Below are 16,204 nucleotides of genomic sequence, written 5' to 3' on the forward strand. Positions count from 1 at the left end.
TTGGAATAGTGCATGCAATTCTGGTCTCCTTCCTATCAGAAGGATGTTGTGAACCTTGAAAGGGTTCAGAAAAGATCTACAAGGATGTTGCTAGGGTTGGAGGATTTGAGCTAAGGGAGAGGCTGAATAGGCTGGGATTGTTTTCCCTGAAGCGTCAGTGGCTGAGGGGGTGACCTTATAGAGGTTTATAAAATCATGAGGGGCATGGATAGGAAAAATAGACAAAGTATTTTCCCGGGGGTGGGGGTCTCCAGAACTAGAGGGCGTAGGTTTAGGATGAGAGGGGAAAGATATAAGAGACCTAAGGGGCAACATTTTCACATAGAGGGCGGTGCGTGTATGGAATAAGCTGCTAGAGGAAGTGGTGGAGGCTGGTACAATTGCAACATTTAAGAGGCATTTGGATGGGTATATGAATAGGAAGGGTTTGGAGCAGTATGGGCCGGGTGCTGGCAGGCGGGACTAGATTGGGTTGGGATATCTGGTCAGCATGGACGAGTTGGACCGAAGGGTCTGTTTCCGTGCTGTACATCTCTATGACTCTATTGCTGGAGCAAGGACACTGTGCGCTAAGGGATGTGCATCCCTCACATGGACTGGACAAGGCTACATCTCCCAGCTGTTTGCTTGGTCTGATCATTCTCACTCACTCTGGCCCTACCTGGATGCTCACAGCATCCCTGCCCTTGTCTTGTGTTATCGCACTTTGCTCCCTCAGCCAAGGACATTACAGCAGCATTGCCCTGCCCTTTAGCACAGGCAGGGAAGCAGGAGGGCAGGAAGGCAAGTCGAGAGGGGTAACTTTAGATCAGGCATCCTGGCACTGTAATTCAAGAGCAGCCTCCAGTACCAGTCTCCGGGGCTTAGACACAGTCAGTTAGCTGCTTGCGGAGGTTGGAGTCAGGATCCCCTCCACGCAGGGCGTGAGGAAACAAATTTTGGGCAGCCCACCACTTGTCTTGATTCTGTCTGCCTTACTGTGGGCTGTTTGCCCCCTGGAATGAGAGTAAGGCAGGCATTAAGAGAGATGAAAGTGGGTGGCACCATTGGGGAAGGTATCTTGAGTGAGTGAGAAGGCAGCACAGTGGGTATTCAGAGTCAGTGGTGTTGGGGCTAAATTGGGGGGCTGGAGGTGGTGATGAGAGCAAGTGGGTCGATGTTCCAGGTAGAGTACGGGCCCTTGGAGGGAGGTGTATGCAGTAGTGGAGATAGAGAGAGAATGGTGGCACTTGTGCTGCCAGATCGGACATTATTCCAACATTGCTGTGCATTCCTCAAGAGAGGAACATGTTGAGCGCAGGTTCCTTGATTTGATGCACTGGCTGAGGTGGCAATGTCTGGGTGGACCAGGTTGGCATGAACGGGTGTCATGGCCTCCCTTACTGGTCCTGGGGGGGGGGAAAACACAACAGCCCACTTTGCACCATCCCTTCCAGCATGACGTCCAGGTCCTTGTCCGCAACATATCAAATGCCCCACTTGCCGCCATGTCCTGGGAAATGCCAGAAACCACTCCGAAGTGCAGCTCCAGGCTGACCATCTTGTTTGGGTCACCATTCCCATTTGAAGATGGTTCCAGGGTTGCCAGTCCATTCTGGGATATCCTAAAGGCGGTGAGTTGTTCCAGCAACAGCGTGTGGTAAGATGGGGCTAGATTTAAATGTAAGGAATGCTATAGGGCTGGAGCAGGTAGTTAATGAGATGACACAAAAACAGAAATTGCTGGAGAAAACCAACAGGTCTGGCAGCATTGTAGAGTGAATTAACTTTTCGAGTCCAGTGACCTTTTGTCAGAACTGAAAACAGCCGGAGAAAGGTGGTATTTGCTAGGTTCCCAGCGTCAGTGACAAATCTGTTCCTTGACGATTCACAGCTCACACATTTACACTTGGCAGATTCTGATGTTGGCGATTGATGGATGGCGCCTTGCCTGCTGTTTCTCTACCCTCCAGTGAACAGCTTTTTCAGGTCAATAGCCTGAAGTGATAAGGATGTGGGCCTGCTGTGTAATTCAGTAAAGAGGCCTTTGACTAGAAAAACTGGATTAAGAAGCCAGCTCCTGCATATACTCACTGACTGCAGGCAGGGACATGTTGAGCGCTGGTTCCTTGCTTTGTACAATTCTCAGGAGTCTCCAGCTTATGATTGTATTCCTCCAGCTATAATTAGACTCATTTACACACGCACAGAAAGCTGCGTTTTATTTGAAAATGCTGATTTGTCTCCCTGTTCTCCTAAAGTCATTAACAAGCGCAAATCTCCATTTATAAGCGAATAAACCCAAGAATTGCGGATGCTGGAAATCTGACAAAAAAAACCCCAGAAATTGTTGAAGAAATTCAGCAGGTCTGACAGCATCAATTCTGAAGAAGGGTCACTGGACCTGAAATGTTAACTCTGCTTTCTCTTCACAGATGCTGCCAGACCTGCTGAGTTTCTGTAGCAATTTCTCATTTGTAAATGGTTATTTGTACTGCTAATCTCATACAGGGAGGCTCATGGATTGTAGAGCTGCTTTTTGGTGGAAGATTGGGAAGAAGAAATAAATTTTCAAATTGCCAATTGTCTCTCGAACTGAGTTGACTTTCTTGACCACTTCAGAGGGCAGTCATGAGTCAACCATATCGCTGTGGGTCTGGAGTCACATGTAGGTCAGACCTGGGTAAGGGGGACATAATTCCTTCCCTAATAGACAACAGTGAACCGGATGGATTCTTACAATAATCAATGAGAGTTTTATGGTCACCATCAGTGGGACTGGCGTTCAATTCAGATTTTCGAGAAGGAGAAATGAATAAACTACCTGTAATTCCTAAACGTAAACCTACTGAGTACGTTAGAGCTCCATTTTGAAGGATAGGTTGGACCAGTATGTGTCATTTTGCAACTTTTATTGCTTTTCCCTTCTGGATTTTTAATTGAAATGCATTTCCATTAGCTCAGATGTTGTGATTTGAACCCATGTTCCCAGAATATTCACAAGTGCCTCCGGGCTGCTGGTCCAATGTCACTACTACTGCACCACTATCTTGTGCTTTTCTCTGCCGCACTGATTGCTTATAATGATCCAAATCAGATTTACATGAAGGATTCCTCGGACCTTTACCATGATGACTATTCATGGATCTCCCTTGCACAGCACCACCTGTCCAACAGATCACCGCCTCCTGCATGAATACTGTGCATCAACCTCACTGCTATGACAGTACAAGTTCACCATTTGGCCCTTTGAACCTTCTCTGCTATCCAACAAGCTCCATTCCAACTTCCCATATTCCTTAATATCATGAATATCCAAGGAAACCTAACAAAGTGTGTATTCGATATACTGAAGAATGGAGAATCCACAGCCCCTCGGACAGAAATCTGAACAGCAAAATAATTTAGAATCCTAGAATTTTACAGTAAAGAAGGAGACTTTTTGAACCATCATGTCTGTATTGGCTTCTGAGAGAATGACCCAGCTAGTCTGAATCCAGCCCTATCTCCACTTGCCTCTAAATTTATCACTTCCACATATATATCCAAGTCGATGGAATCGACTTCTATTACTCTACCAGGCAGCATAGTCCAAATGCTAACAACTCTCTGGCTAAAGGAGTTTCTCTCCATCTCACTCCCAATTGTCTTGTTGACAATTTTGAAATTGTAACCCTTAGTTACAGACATATGTTACACGAGTGGAAACGGAATATTGTTCTTTACCCTGTCAACATTGTTCATAAGTTTTTGAACACCTCAGCAGGGTCACCTCTTCTCTTCCTCTTAATCTGCTTCAGAGAGAATAAGGCCAATTTCTATCATCTTCCCTTGTTTTGAAAATGTCTTATTCCTGGTGTCATTGCATTAAACCTCCTATACACTTTCTCCAAGTCTTTAACATCCTTCCTTAAATAAGGTGGCCAGAACTGAACACATTACTTCAAATGTTGTCTGACCAATATTTGGAGATGTTTAACATCACTGCCTTACTTTTATACTCTATCTCTCGAATTATAAATGCAAGGATCCTATCAGCCACTTTAACAACTGTTTCAACTTGTTTGGCCCCCTTCAGAGAATAATACTCTCGAAGTCCCTCTTCTCCTATATTCTCCTCAAAATTGTACTATTGAAATTGTATTGACTCTATTATTTCTTCTACCAAAATGTATCAGATCACATTTCTCTGCATTGAATTTCATCTGTCCATTTGGCTAACTTGTCAATATCCCTCTGAAATTGCTCAGCATCATCCTTACAATTCACTGTTTGCCTTAGGTTAGTATCATCTGCAAATTTAGAGATGTTAGCCTCCATCACCCATCTCCGAATTATTCATAGAAATCAGGAAAAGCAAGGGTCCCCCCACTTTCAGTTCATCTCCCAGTCTGAAAAATGTCCACTGTTTCCTATCTTTTAGCCAATTTCTAATCCATGCTGCCAAGGATCCATCAATCCTAAACATTTCTAATTTGCTAATCATGTGGAATATGGCACCGTATCAAATGCTTTCTGAAAGTACAAACATACAACAGCCATAGCACTATCCTCATCCACTGTCTGTGTCACCTCGTCAAAAAACTCCATCAGATTTGTCAGATATGACCTGCCCTTAACCGTCCAGTATTAACTTATTTTGTCTCACAATATACTTAATCTTTTCCTATATTGTGGCCTCCATGAGTTTTCCTACTACTGACGTCAAGCTCTCAAGTCTGTAGTTTTCTGGGTTACCCTTTGCCTCTTTCCTAAACATCAGGGTCACATTTGCAATCTTCCAGTTCCCTGGAATAATCCTGAGTTCAGAGATACCGGGAAAATTTCTATTAATGGTTCTGCAATTTGCTCCCTTACCTCTCTCAGTAAGCTAGAATGTATCCTCTCTGGGCCTAGCTACTTCTCCACCTGAAGTACTGGCAGCTTTTTCAGCATCTCCTGTTTTGTATCTTTCACCATAGTGCTCAGTTGCTCAACATCTCATTTTCAACTCAGGCCATTGTCAGCATCTTCTAATTTGGTAAAGCCAGAAGCAAAATATTCATTTGGTACCTCAGACATATTCTTTGCTTCAATGAGCAGCTTACCTTGCTTGTTCCTTATGGGCCCCACTCTATCCTTCATTTATTTTCTTTACTCTTAAAATGCTTCAAGAACCTCCTCCCCCACTATGACATTCTCCACTCGGTCTGCCTTGTTTCATAAAACCAGATCCAGTACAGCTTCCTCCCTGGCAGGACCGGAAATGTATTGTTTCAGAAAGTGTATTTTTTAATTGCCCATCCATAACTGCCTTTTGAGAAGATGGTGGTGAGTTGCCTTCTTGAAATGCTACAGTCCATGTTGATACACAAGCCCTCAAGGAGGGAATTCTTGTATGCTAAGTCGCTCCTTCAAATTAGCCACATGTGGTTCAAGGCCTGCTCTCCTCATGCAGATGTGAATGTTCTGGATGATTTGTGGATCCAAAACCACCCACAATTTACATACTACTTTCCTCAGAGTCCCTGCCATCTTTCTTGGTGAAGATGATGCACACTTCTTAGGTTTTATCTCACTCACAAATAAATTCTCTAACACCTCCCCCAACTCTCTTTTTTGGTTCGAGGAGAAGGGAGAGACAGAATCAGTACAATAATGTAATGTTTGGGGCCTTCACCAATTTTTGATACCAGCTCCCCATGCCATTCCTTCCTCAGTCTTGTTGAGCAAACCAAGGATGCTCCTCAGATGTTCCTCATCGCCATCTTCTGTATCGGCCACATCTCAGTGTTAAATGACCAACCCCTTGTTCTGAGCCTGATCTTGAGTTCTGGATTCCTCAACTGTATCTTCCGATGTCCTTTCAGAATGTGGGTTTCAAACTTCAGTAGTGGCTTCAATGAAACTACATGATGTTCATTGAAATTCCAGGGAATATTGGCTCAGTGAGTTCAATGTTGACTTTAGATTAGATTAGATTACTTACAATGTGGAAACAGGCCCTTTGGCCCAACAAGCCTCCACTGACCCTCCGAAGAGCAACCCACCCAGACTCATTCCCCTACATTTACCCCTTCACCTAACACTATGGGCAATTTTAGCATGACCAATTCACCTAACCTGCACATTTTTGGACTGTGGGAGGAAACCGGAGCACCCGGAGGAAACCCACGCAGACACAGAGAGAATGTGCAAACTCCACACAGACATTGCCTGAGGCAGGAATTGAACCCGGGTTTCAGGTGCTGTGAGGCACCACTGTGCCACCGTGCTGCCCACTTGTATTCCAATCCTTGTGCAATAAAAGCTAACATTTGTTTTCCTAAAAACTGCTTGTGCCAAATCTTGCGATTTGTAACAAAGACACCCAAGTCCCTTTTGCTTACCAACATTTTGCACCAATTACCATTTTTAAAAAAACTGTTGTTCTGTTTTTCAGTCCAAAGTTAATAATTTCACAATTGCCCACATTATGGTCCATCTTTGTTTTCATTTACTAACCTGTGCTATTTCCTTTTATTCTCCTCACAGCCTACTTATCCAGGAAGCTTTGTCAATTAGCAAGTTTGAATACATTACACTTGATTCCCTCATCAGAGTTAGTGGGTTGTAAATCTCTGAGGACTAAGCATTGATTCTTGTGGTTACCCTACTCATTACAGGTGGCAAACCCAAATGTGACCTTTCATTCCTGCTTTCTGCTTTTTGTTTGAATTCTCAATCTGTCCTAACTTATTACTGCAATTACTCTAAACCCTGATTCTTTGTTATAACCTCTTGAGTGGAAAGGTAAATCTCTGTGTATTTTGACCCAGCAATTGTAAAAGCGAAATACGTTTCTGGAGGGATTTTTTGCAACCTTGGGAAAATTATTTGCAGCCATTGAAGGATTTTTGTAGATGTCACTGGATTCACAAGTTGCGGATCGTTTCAGGGAACATCTCTGGAACGCCTGCACAAACAATCCCACCGCCCTGTGGCTGACCACCTCAACTCCCCCTCCCACTCCACCAAGGACATGCAGGTCCTGGGCCTTCTCCATTACCAAACTCGAACTACCCGACGCCTGGAGGAAGAATGCCTTATCCTCCACCTTTGGAACCTCCAACTGCACAGGAGCAATGTGGATTTCACCAGTTTCCTCATTTTGCCTCCCTCCAACCTTATCCCAGTTCCAACCTTGCAACTTGGCACCGCCCTCTTGACCTGTCCACCTTCCTTTCCACCTATCTGCTCCACCCTTCTCTCCGACCTATCACTTTCACCCCCACCTTCGTCGACTTATCGCATTCCCAGCTACCTTCTCCCTACCCCAGTTCCACCCTGTTCCGATTTATCTCTCAGCCTCCTTGGCCCACAAGCCTCATTCCTGATGAAGGGCTTATGCTCGAAACATCGATTCTCCTGCTCCTCTGGATGACTGGCTGTGCTTTTCCAGCACCACACTCTTCGACTCTGATCTCCAGCATCTGCAGTCCTCACTTTCTCCATGGGATCTTTCATAGCCAGATAGGGAGGCGGGTCGGCTAATATTGTACTCTCACCCAATACACAGAAACACACTTTCAACGCGGTACTGAGAGTATATATGCAGTTTTCATGTTCAATGCCCAACCTGTGTGGTGTTCTATGACCTGTTGTCCATATCTTCTTAGTGGGTAAATTCTTTAGGAACTGGTTGGTATAGTGCTTGCAAGTGTAGCTCACTTCTGGTCTAAACAGAAAAGTCTTGTAGAGGAAATGGATGTTGTTTCTTGCTTCACTGCAATGTTTACTGGTTACAAGAATAGTCATTACATTCTTAAAAAGACAGGATGACCTCACCCTGATTCAGTGATTCACGCAATCCTGCTTTGACCTTATCACAGTGGATGATGTGTATTGCACTTAAACAGACATTAACCTTTTCACAGCGTTCCAACCCCAGAGTCCAAATCACAGCAGGCACGTTTGTTTTCAGGGTTATGGATTTTACTCAAGGGCCCTTAGGTTCTCCAGCGCCAATAAAAATAAAATCAGCAAGGATCCAAAGGTTCCCTGTTGTGATAGACAATACTCCTATGTAGAGAGCAGGGATCTGAAGAGGAAACAAAAAAACCAATGAAAGTGGTAGGAGGCAATAGCTGTGTAGTCCTTTATTGGCTATCCAGTAAGAGATTGTCAGAACCTCTTTCCTGAGTTGAGGAGAGTATGAGTGGGATAAAAATGGAGCAGTTCGAAGCATAAAGACAAAGAAAATGGCAGCAGGAGTAGGCCATTCAGCCCTTTCAGCAGTTCTCCCATTCGATATGATCGTGAGTGATCATCCAACTCAGTTCCCACTTGCTCCTTTTGATCCCTTTATCTCTAAGAAGTATATCTAACTCTTTCATGAGAATATTCAATATTTTGCCCTCAACAGTTTTCTCACAGTTCACCATTCTCTGGTGAAACGGTTTCTTCTTATCTCCATTTTAAATTGTTGATCCTATTTCCTGTTATGGAGCCGCCCAAACCCCCTCAAAATATTAAGATGGTAGCCCAGACCTTAACTTTTTCTTATGTAGAAGGCAAGTGCCAGGCATTGCATTCTGGATGTAATTCAGTTGGTCAAACTACCAGGCTTGAAGCAAAACACACTTTATATCCATACACTATCGTTAAAAGACAACAAAATAAAGAAGAAATTGGAATCACGTAACTCTGTTGGAAAACTTAACAGAATAATAAATTATTTAACTACTGAACGGTAACTGTTCAAATATTGTAACATCCAATAAACACACTTCTGGCAAAGGCAAATTCAGTAAAATAGATTGTCTCACATGCAATTCTAGCAAAAAGAAGAGAACCTCAGCTTTTAGCTGTAACAGAGAAAGGAAAAACAACTTTCACATCCAGCTTCAAGACCCCACCAGCAACTACTCCTGAAAAGCTAAAATTAAACAAAAATCCTGTTTTTGTTGCGAGCTTGATGCCACCTTTCAGGCTGCTTCTATTGTTCCAACTTTAAAAAAAAACTCAAAGCCTCACAGGCTGCTTACTTTATTGGTTTTGGAGCAGAATGCTAGGTATCTCTGTCTCAACCTTTCTTGATGATAAAAAAAAGGACAAAATACACCTCTTATATTCATAGTATTGTAACAATCCTTAAACTGTGATCCCCTAGTTCTGGACTCCCCAGTCATTAGCAATATCTTTCCTGTATTTTTTTGTCCAGTCTTCTGAACCCCAAGGAATAGAGTCTTAACTGATCCAAACTCTCTTCATACATCAGTCCTGCCATCCCAGGAATCAGTCTGGTAAACTATTGTTGCATTTTTGTCATTGCCAGAATATCCTTCCTCGGACAAGGAGGCCAATCCTTCACAGAATTCACCACATGTGGCCTCAACAAGGCCCTGTTGTAATAGCAACAAGACATCCCTTTGCCTGTACTCGAATCTTCTGACTATGTAGGCCAACATGGTATTTATCTTTTTTATTGCTTGCTGCACCTGCATGTCCAGGTGTTGCAACATCTCCTCCTTTCCCAATCTATCGCGATTTAGATAATGATGTTTTCCTGTTTTTGCTACGAAATGGATAATCTCTCATTTATCCCTGTTATACTCCATTTGCCATGCATTTGCCCACTCGCTCAACTCATCCAAATCACAATGCAACTTCCCTGGATCCTCCTCACAGCTCATCCTCCCACCCTACTTTGTGGTGGCTCATCTAAGTAATATATATTTTGAATAACTGGGGTTCAAGCACTAGTACCTGGAGTTACCCACCACTCACTGCCTGTGACTCAGAAAAAAGGCCAGTTTATTCCTGCTCTTCGTTTCCTGTCTGCCAACTAGTTCTCTATCCATGTCAGCATACTGCCCCCAATCCCATGTCTTTAATTTTACATAATAACCTCTACTGTGGGAACGTATCCGAAAGTCCAGTTTGACCACATCCATTGCACCCCTCCATCAACTTTATTAGTTACATCCTTGAAAAATTCCAGTAAATTTGTTAGTTAAAATTTCCCTTTTGTAAATCTATGCTGACTCTCTCTGATCCTGTCACTATTTCCAAGTGCTATACTATTAAACCTTTTATAAAGGACTCCAACGTTTTCCCACTACTGATGTCTGGACAGCACGGTTGAATTGGACCAAAGGATCTGCTTCTGTGCTGTATGACTCTATGACAGGCTTTAATTCCTTGTTTTCCCTTTACCTTCTTTTTTAATTAGTGGGGTTACATTGGCTACCTCCAATCCATCAGAACTGTTCCAGATTCTATGGAATATTGAAAGGTAATTACTGTTGCAACCACAATTTCTAGGGTAACATCTATAAATACACTGGGATGTAGATTATTGTGCCTTGGCAATTTAACGACCTTTAATCCCATTGATTTCCCTATTTACCTACCAATACTGATTTCCTTCAGTTCCTCCCTCTCACTAGACCCTGTGTTCCCCATCATTTGTAGTGTCCTTTGTGAACCAAAATGTCTTCAATTAATCTGCCATCTCTTTGTTCCCCATTATAACTTGCCCTGTTTCTGACCGTAAGGACCTACATTTGTGTTTTTGTTTTCTCGTCACATACCCACAGAGGCTTTTAAAATCAGTTTGCATGTGCCCTCCATGTTCTATTTTCACCTTTTGATCAATCCCTTTGTTCTCCTTTGCTTTAAATTGCTCTCAATCCTCAGGTCTGCTGCTTTTTTTTGGCCAATCTTTATGCCCTTCCTTAAATCAAATATTATCCCTAATTTCCCTTATGGTGGGCCATCTTTCCTGTTTTATTTTTATACTGGACAGGAATGAGCAGTTGTTGCAGCTCACCCATTCAAACATTAACTAATGCCTATTGATCATTGTCCATTTAAGTGCCATTCCCCAGTTTATCACAGCCAGCTCACTGTAGTTTCCTTTACTTAGGTTCAGCATCGTAGTCTCAGAGTCAACACTGCCACTCTCTACCTTCGTTAAACATTCTATCACATTGTGGTCAGTCTTTCCCAAACAGCCTCACAACACTGGATTTCTAATTACTTCTTTACTAAATTGACATGTGCAGAAGTGTGGGAACGATGTAGTAAGTTGTTATTTTCTATCTGTACTCACACTGAACAAGAACAGAAGCTAACCCAACATTTCAGTCTGCGTACTTAAAACAATCATAGACTATGCAGAGGGAGGTCACTCATAGTCCTTTGTCCTTGTGTCTAATTACTACAATTTCCTCATTCTCAGTAGATGGTTCCTTTCAGTAATCCTTAGCTTGACAAGCCTTGTTTCGTAGGTTCAGACTGAAATCAGAGTTGAATTTGTTTGTCTGAGTGAGTTTTGGGTCTGATCAAGTCTGAGCTGCTCCATGTAGATATCTGGGTATTTTAGACATCATGATCTCAGAAGTTGTACATTTGGCCAATTATGCTTGCATTAGCTTTCCAAATATGCATCATGACTTAGTGCCATTTTCCTGCTTTTCTTTTCCCCCATCCCTTGCTCATTGTTTCTATTTGAATAATCATCTAATACCCTCTTGAATGCCTCAGTTGACTGTTTGCCTCATACTTCCAAGCAATACATTTCCAGACCTGAATCACTTGAGTGAAAAAATGTTACAGTTGCGGGGAGGTGGGAGTGAGAAAGAGAAGGGGGAGAGTGAGGACAAAGTGGAATGAGGTGAGAGGAAGTGAGGTCACAGGAAGGGACACCTCTCCCTGTTCACAAATACATCTCATTTAAATCTTAACCTATTTAAATGTGCCCATGCGAATTGAAATAGTGCATGCACTGGTGTCGGCAAATACAGCATAGACAAAAGCTGGTGTCCAAGAGTCCCTATAGTGGTGGATGTAGGTCATTCGGCCCATCGAGCCTACACAGACCCTCCAAAGAGCATCCCACCCAGACCCACTCCATCCCTGTATTTCCCAAGGCTAATTCCAGATGGGCTAATGGTCTGAGAAGTGACAGATGGAGTTTAATTCAGATAAATCCGAAGTGCTGCATTTTGGGAAAGCAAATCTTAGCAGGACTTATATACCTAATGATAAGGTCATAGAGAGTGTTGCTGAACAAAGAGACCTTGGAGTGCAGGTCTCCTTGAAAGTGGAGTCGTAGGTAGATAGGATAGTGAAGAAGGCGTTTGGTTTGCTTTCCTTTATTGGTCAGAGTATTGAGTACAGGAGTTGGGAGGTCATGTTGCGGCTGTACAGGACATTGGTTAGGCCACTGTTGGAATATTGTGCGCAATTCTGGTCTCCTTCCTATCGGAAAGATGCTGTGAAACTTGAAAGGGTTCAGAAAAGATTTACAAGGATGTTGCCAGGGTTGGAGGTTCTGAGCTATAGGGAGCGGCTGAACAGGCTGGGGCTGTTTTCCCTGAAGCGTCGGAGGCTGAGGGGTGACCTTATAGAGGTTTACAAAATTATGAGGGGCATGGATAGGATAAATAGGCAAAGTCTTTTCCCTGGGGTCAGGGAGTCCAGAATTAGAGGGCATAAGTTTAGGGTGAGAGGGGAAAGATATAAAAGAGACCTAAGGGGCAACGTTTTCACGCAGACGGTGGTATGTGTATGGAATGAGCTGCCAGAGGATGTGGTGGAGGCTGGTACAATTGCAACATTTAAGAGGCATTTGGATGGGTATATGAATAGAAGGGTTTGGAGGGATATGGGCTGGATGCTGGCAGGTGGGACTAGTTTGGGTTGGGATATCTGGTCGGCATGGACGGGTTGGACTGAAGGGTCTATATCCATGCTGTACATCTCTATGACTGTATGTTTCTATGACTCTATCTAGCCTACACAGCCCTGGATACCATAGACGATTTAGAATGGCCAATCCTCCTCACCTGCACATCTTTGGACTGTGGGAGGAAACACATGCAGACATGGAGTGAATGTGAGAACTCACACAGACAGTTGAGTGAGGGTGGAATTGAACCTAGGTCCCTGTGGCTGTGAGGCAGCAAAGCTAATCACTGAGCCACCATGCTATCACAGGGTGGTCATACAGACATTGTCCATTTTCGGAATAACACATCTGGTTTGTTAATATCCCTAAAGAAGAGAAATCTGCTGTCTTTCTCTTGGCTGGCCTACATGTAATTCCAGATCCACAACAAGGTGGTCTTAACTGCCCTCTGCCCTAACCAGAGACACCCATATCACATGAACAAGTACAAGTCCCTGAAGTATGGTAGAGACCTAACTGGTTCAACACTATCTTTCAGGTACAGTCTAGCCTGCGTATCACTCCAGTTCCACACTGTACAGTTGTTTCAATGCTGCGAGGGTAATTAGAGTGTGGGGGGGGGGCACTTACAATCCTCTTTCTCAATGTTACTGAGTACAGCAAGTTGAAGCAAAGCTTCTACACTACGTATATGCAGATTATTCAGAATATATATTGAAACTTTCAGGACACGATTCTCGTAAGTTTGCAATTGTGGGGAAATTTGTCCAGAGATGTCACTGTGACTCTGGACGTTCTAGGAATGAAGTTCCCAGCCCCTGGATTCCAAATATCCTGGAATCTCCAAGAATTATGAAGCTTCTCTGAAAAGTATTAACGATGTCTGAACAAACACTTGTTTTCTCTGAATGTCATTGTTTATTAGTTATACTGACAGGACACACCACTGTGCTGGACAACTAAATGTGGGAGATCATGTGATGTAGCCTTTGTGAAGGTGTCAGGGTTGGTGACCCTACCCATAAAGGCTCAGTAGTCACACATCCCAGCCTCCAATGGCTGGGCAGATATTGTTTCTCATTGTTTTTTGGAATGTTGTATTTGTGCAGGGCTCTGTGCTCATTTCCTGTCAGTCAGACTAACTTCTGTCTCTTTTTTCCTCAGGCTTAAAGAAGCCAGCAACATTCCGATGTGAAGCGCACAACGCCAAGGGTGTGGCCACCTCCCGAACAGCCAACGTCAAACGTAGGTGGACCTCTCTGGTTCTGTTGCTTTACCATCCTATTCTTCCCTCGGGAATTGCTGCTCTCTGTGCAGTGATAATGCTTCCAGGATAGAGGGGTTTCAGGGATTTTGACCAGTAATGATGAAGGAATAGTAATACATTTCACATCTTGGGTTGGTGACTGACCTGCAAGGAACTTAGGGATACTACACGTCCCATCATTAATTTGAATGCTTGATCAGACTCTTTTCCATGGGTTCCTATGCAAGGGAATACCCATTAGGCTCAAGGGATTAAGCTGACAGGAGAACCCGTCTTCTTGGTCTGAGTGGGAATGACCGACAAGGAACTTAACACATTTTCCAGAGTCTCGGTTGCAATAGGTTCCGATTTGGATCTGTGGAATTCTGTGGAGATTTAATCCTTTGAGCAAAGCAATATCAGGAGGGTTTCAGAAAAGGGAACCTGTTCAGACAGGACAGGTTCCATAAATTTTGAGAAGGTGGTAAAGAGTGAGTTACTGTGGGAGATGTTCGTGATGCTTTTATTTTAACATAGCAGCAAGGTATTCTTACAATGGAACAGAGGTAGGACAGAGAATGGGAAGGGAAAGGGATGAACAGTGTCCCTGGGGGACAGTAATGGAGTGATAGGGTCTCGGTAAGAATGGCACTGTCCCTGTGAGATTCTCTGTGTCTCTGTGATTTCTTTTTTGAGAAGTTCATTCATGAGATTTGGGTGTCACTGTCTAGGCCAACGTGTATAGTCCTAATTGTCCAACGAGCAGTTAAGAGTCAACCATGTTACTCAGGGTCTAGAGTCACATGTGGACGAGCTGAAAATGTGTTGCTGGAAAAGCGCAGCAGGTCAGGCAGCATCCAAAGAGCAGGAGAATCGACATTTTGGGCATGAGCCCTTCTTCAGGAATTCAGGAGCCCTGAAGAAGGGCTCATGCCCGAAACGTTGATTCGCCTGTTCCTTGGATGCTGCCTGACCTGCTGCGCTTTTCCAGCAACACATTTTCAGCTCTGATCTCCAGCATCTGCAGTCCTCACTTTCTCCTTACATGTGGACGAAACCAAGCAAAGATGTCAGATTCCCTTCCCTAAAGGACATTAGTGAAACAGATGGGTTTTTACAACAATTGGTGGTTGCATGGTTGCCATTAGAATAGCAGATTTCTTTGAGAGGAGTAGTGAGCCTGAGAGAGTGATTTTCCCCTCTGTAGTAGACAATCTCATCATCTGGACTCATTTAATCTAAATTGATCAAATCATTGTCTGTCTATTATTTTCAGTCCTTTGTTTAAATGGTTAATAGTGACAATAACACTAGAGAATTTACTGGGCCCATGGTACACTGGAAATAAATAACCAGCCCATGACTGAATCATAAACACATAGGTGGTTTAACATTGACTGTGTGTGCTAACTCATGTATAGATAGTGCTTTCTCTCCACAGACATGCTAGACCTGTTGAGTTTCTCCAGTTTCTGCAGTTGTTTCAGATTCTCAGCCACCCACAGTTCTTTGTTTTATTACAGAGACTGACTGCTTATCTCACTTAATGTCATAATGGAGTAACTGGTTGTGCGTGAATGTGACAGTAGGGTCTTTCAGAAGTGAGAAATGGTTGATTGTTTGAACATTTTTGTTGCTAAGTCACTGTTACATGTTACCAAGCCAGCTCCTCTCCCCATCACTGAGGACACAGTAATGTTACACAGTTTGGGATACCCAGTGATGCCAGGCTGGGTAACAGCAGCAAACTGATCAGGATCAGCATTCCCTGGTTTGAAGAAGGAAAGGGCAGAAATTGGTCAGGATCAGAGGTCTGGCAATTCCATTGCAAAATGCGGAGGGTATGACTGAAGCATCAGTTGCCCCCTGCCCTAGCCTGGTGGACTTGATGTCAATGTTCACTAGCTTTGCACACAGAACAGGATTGAAATTTCATAGTGTTATATACAATAGAAGGTGACTATTGTGACAGCGCCAGGTCTCTGAAAGCAAGTTTTCCAGTTAGTGACCCTCCTGCCTCTTCTTCCCTAGAGCTCTGCAAAATATTTTTGTTTCAGCTATTTATCAAATTCTGTTTCCAAGAGAAACTGTTTCCACCTGTTATCAGGCAGTGCATTTCCATAACTACTTACTTATAAACAATATTCTGCTTAAATTCATTTTTGCTGTCAAACCTTGCCCTGTAATTACTCACCATCCTTCCCCCAGCTTCCTCCTGTTCAAGTTCAAGTGGTATCTTGCGTATTGCTGAAAATTAATTGTTTGGGGGTGGCAGGGATTAATGAGAGTTTTGAATGTTTACTTTTGGTATTGTGGTGACAGGG

At 43.4% G+C, this 16,204-nt stretch overlaps 1 protein-coding gene and 1 long non-coding RNA gene across 2 annotated transcripts in view; one reads left to right on the forward strand and one right to left on the reverse strand.

The window, feature by feature from the left end:
* LOC148136013 (uncharacterized) overlaps positions 1–7,616 on the reverse strand; it is a 46,160-nt gene extending 38,544 nt beyond the window's left edge. Inside the window, exon 1 of the long non-coding RNA XR_015754760.1 lies at positions 7,577–7,616. This is a non-coding gene — a long non-coding RNA (uncharacterized LOC148136013). The remainder of the gene's footprint in view (positions 1–7,576) is intronic.
* axl (AXL receptor tyrosine kinase) overlaps positions 1–16,204 on the forward strand; it is a 218,986-nt gene that overhangs the window by 65,502 nt on the left and 137,280 nt on the right. The window contains exon 5 of the mRNA XM_087984064.1: positions 13,799–13,879. Within this exon, the coding sequence (XP_087840190.1) occupies positions 13,799–13,879 (81 nt within the window). The remainder of the gene's footprint in view (positions 1–13,798; positions 13,880–16,204) is intronic.

The sequence above is a fragment of the Chiloscyllium plagiosum genome, unplaced genomic scaffold, assembly GCF_037043375.1.
Source record: "Chiloscyllium plagiosum isolate Xiang-an unplaced genomic scaffold, Cpla_swu_hap1 HiC_scaffold_47, whole genome shotgun sequence".
Lineage (NCBI taxonomy): Eukaryota > Metazoa > Chordata > Chondrichthyes > Orectolobiformes > Hemiscylliidae > Chiloscyllium > Chiloscyllium plagiosum.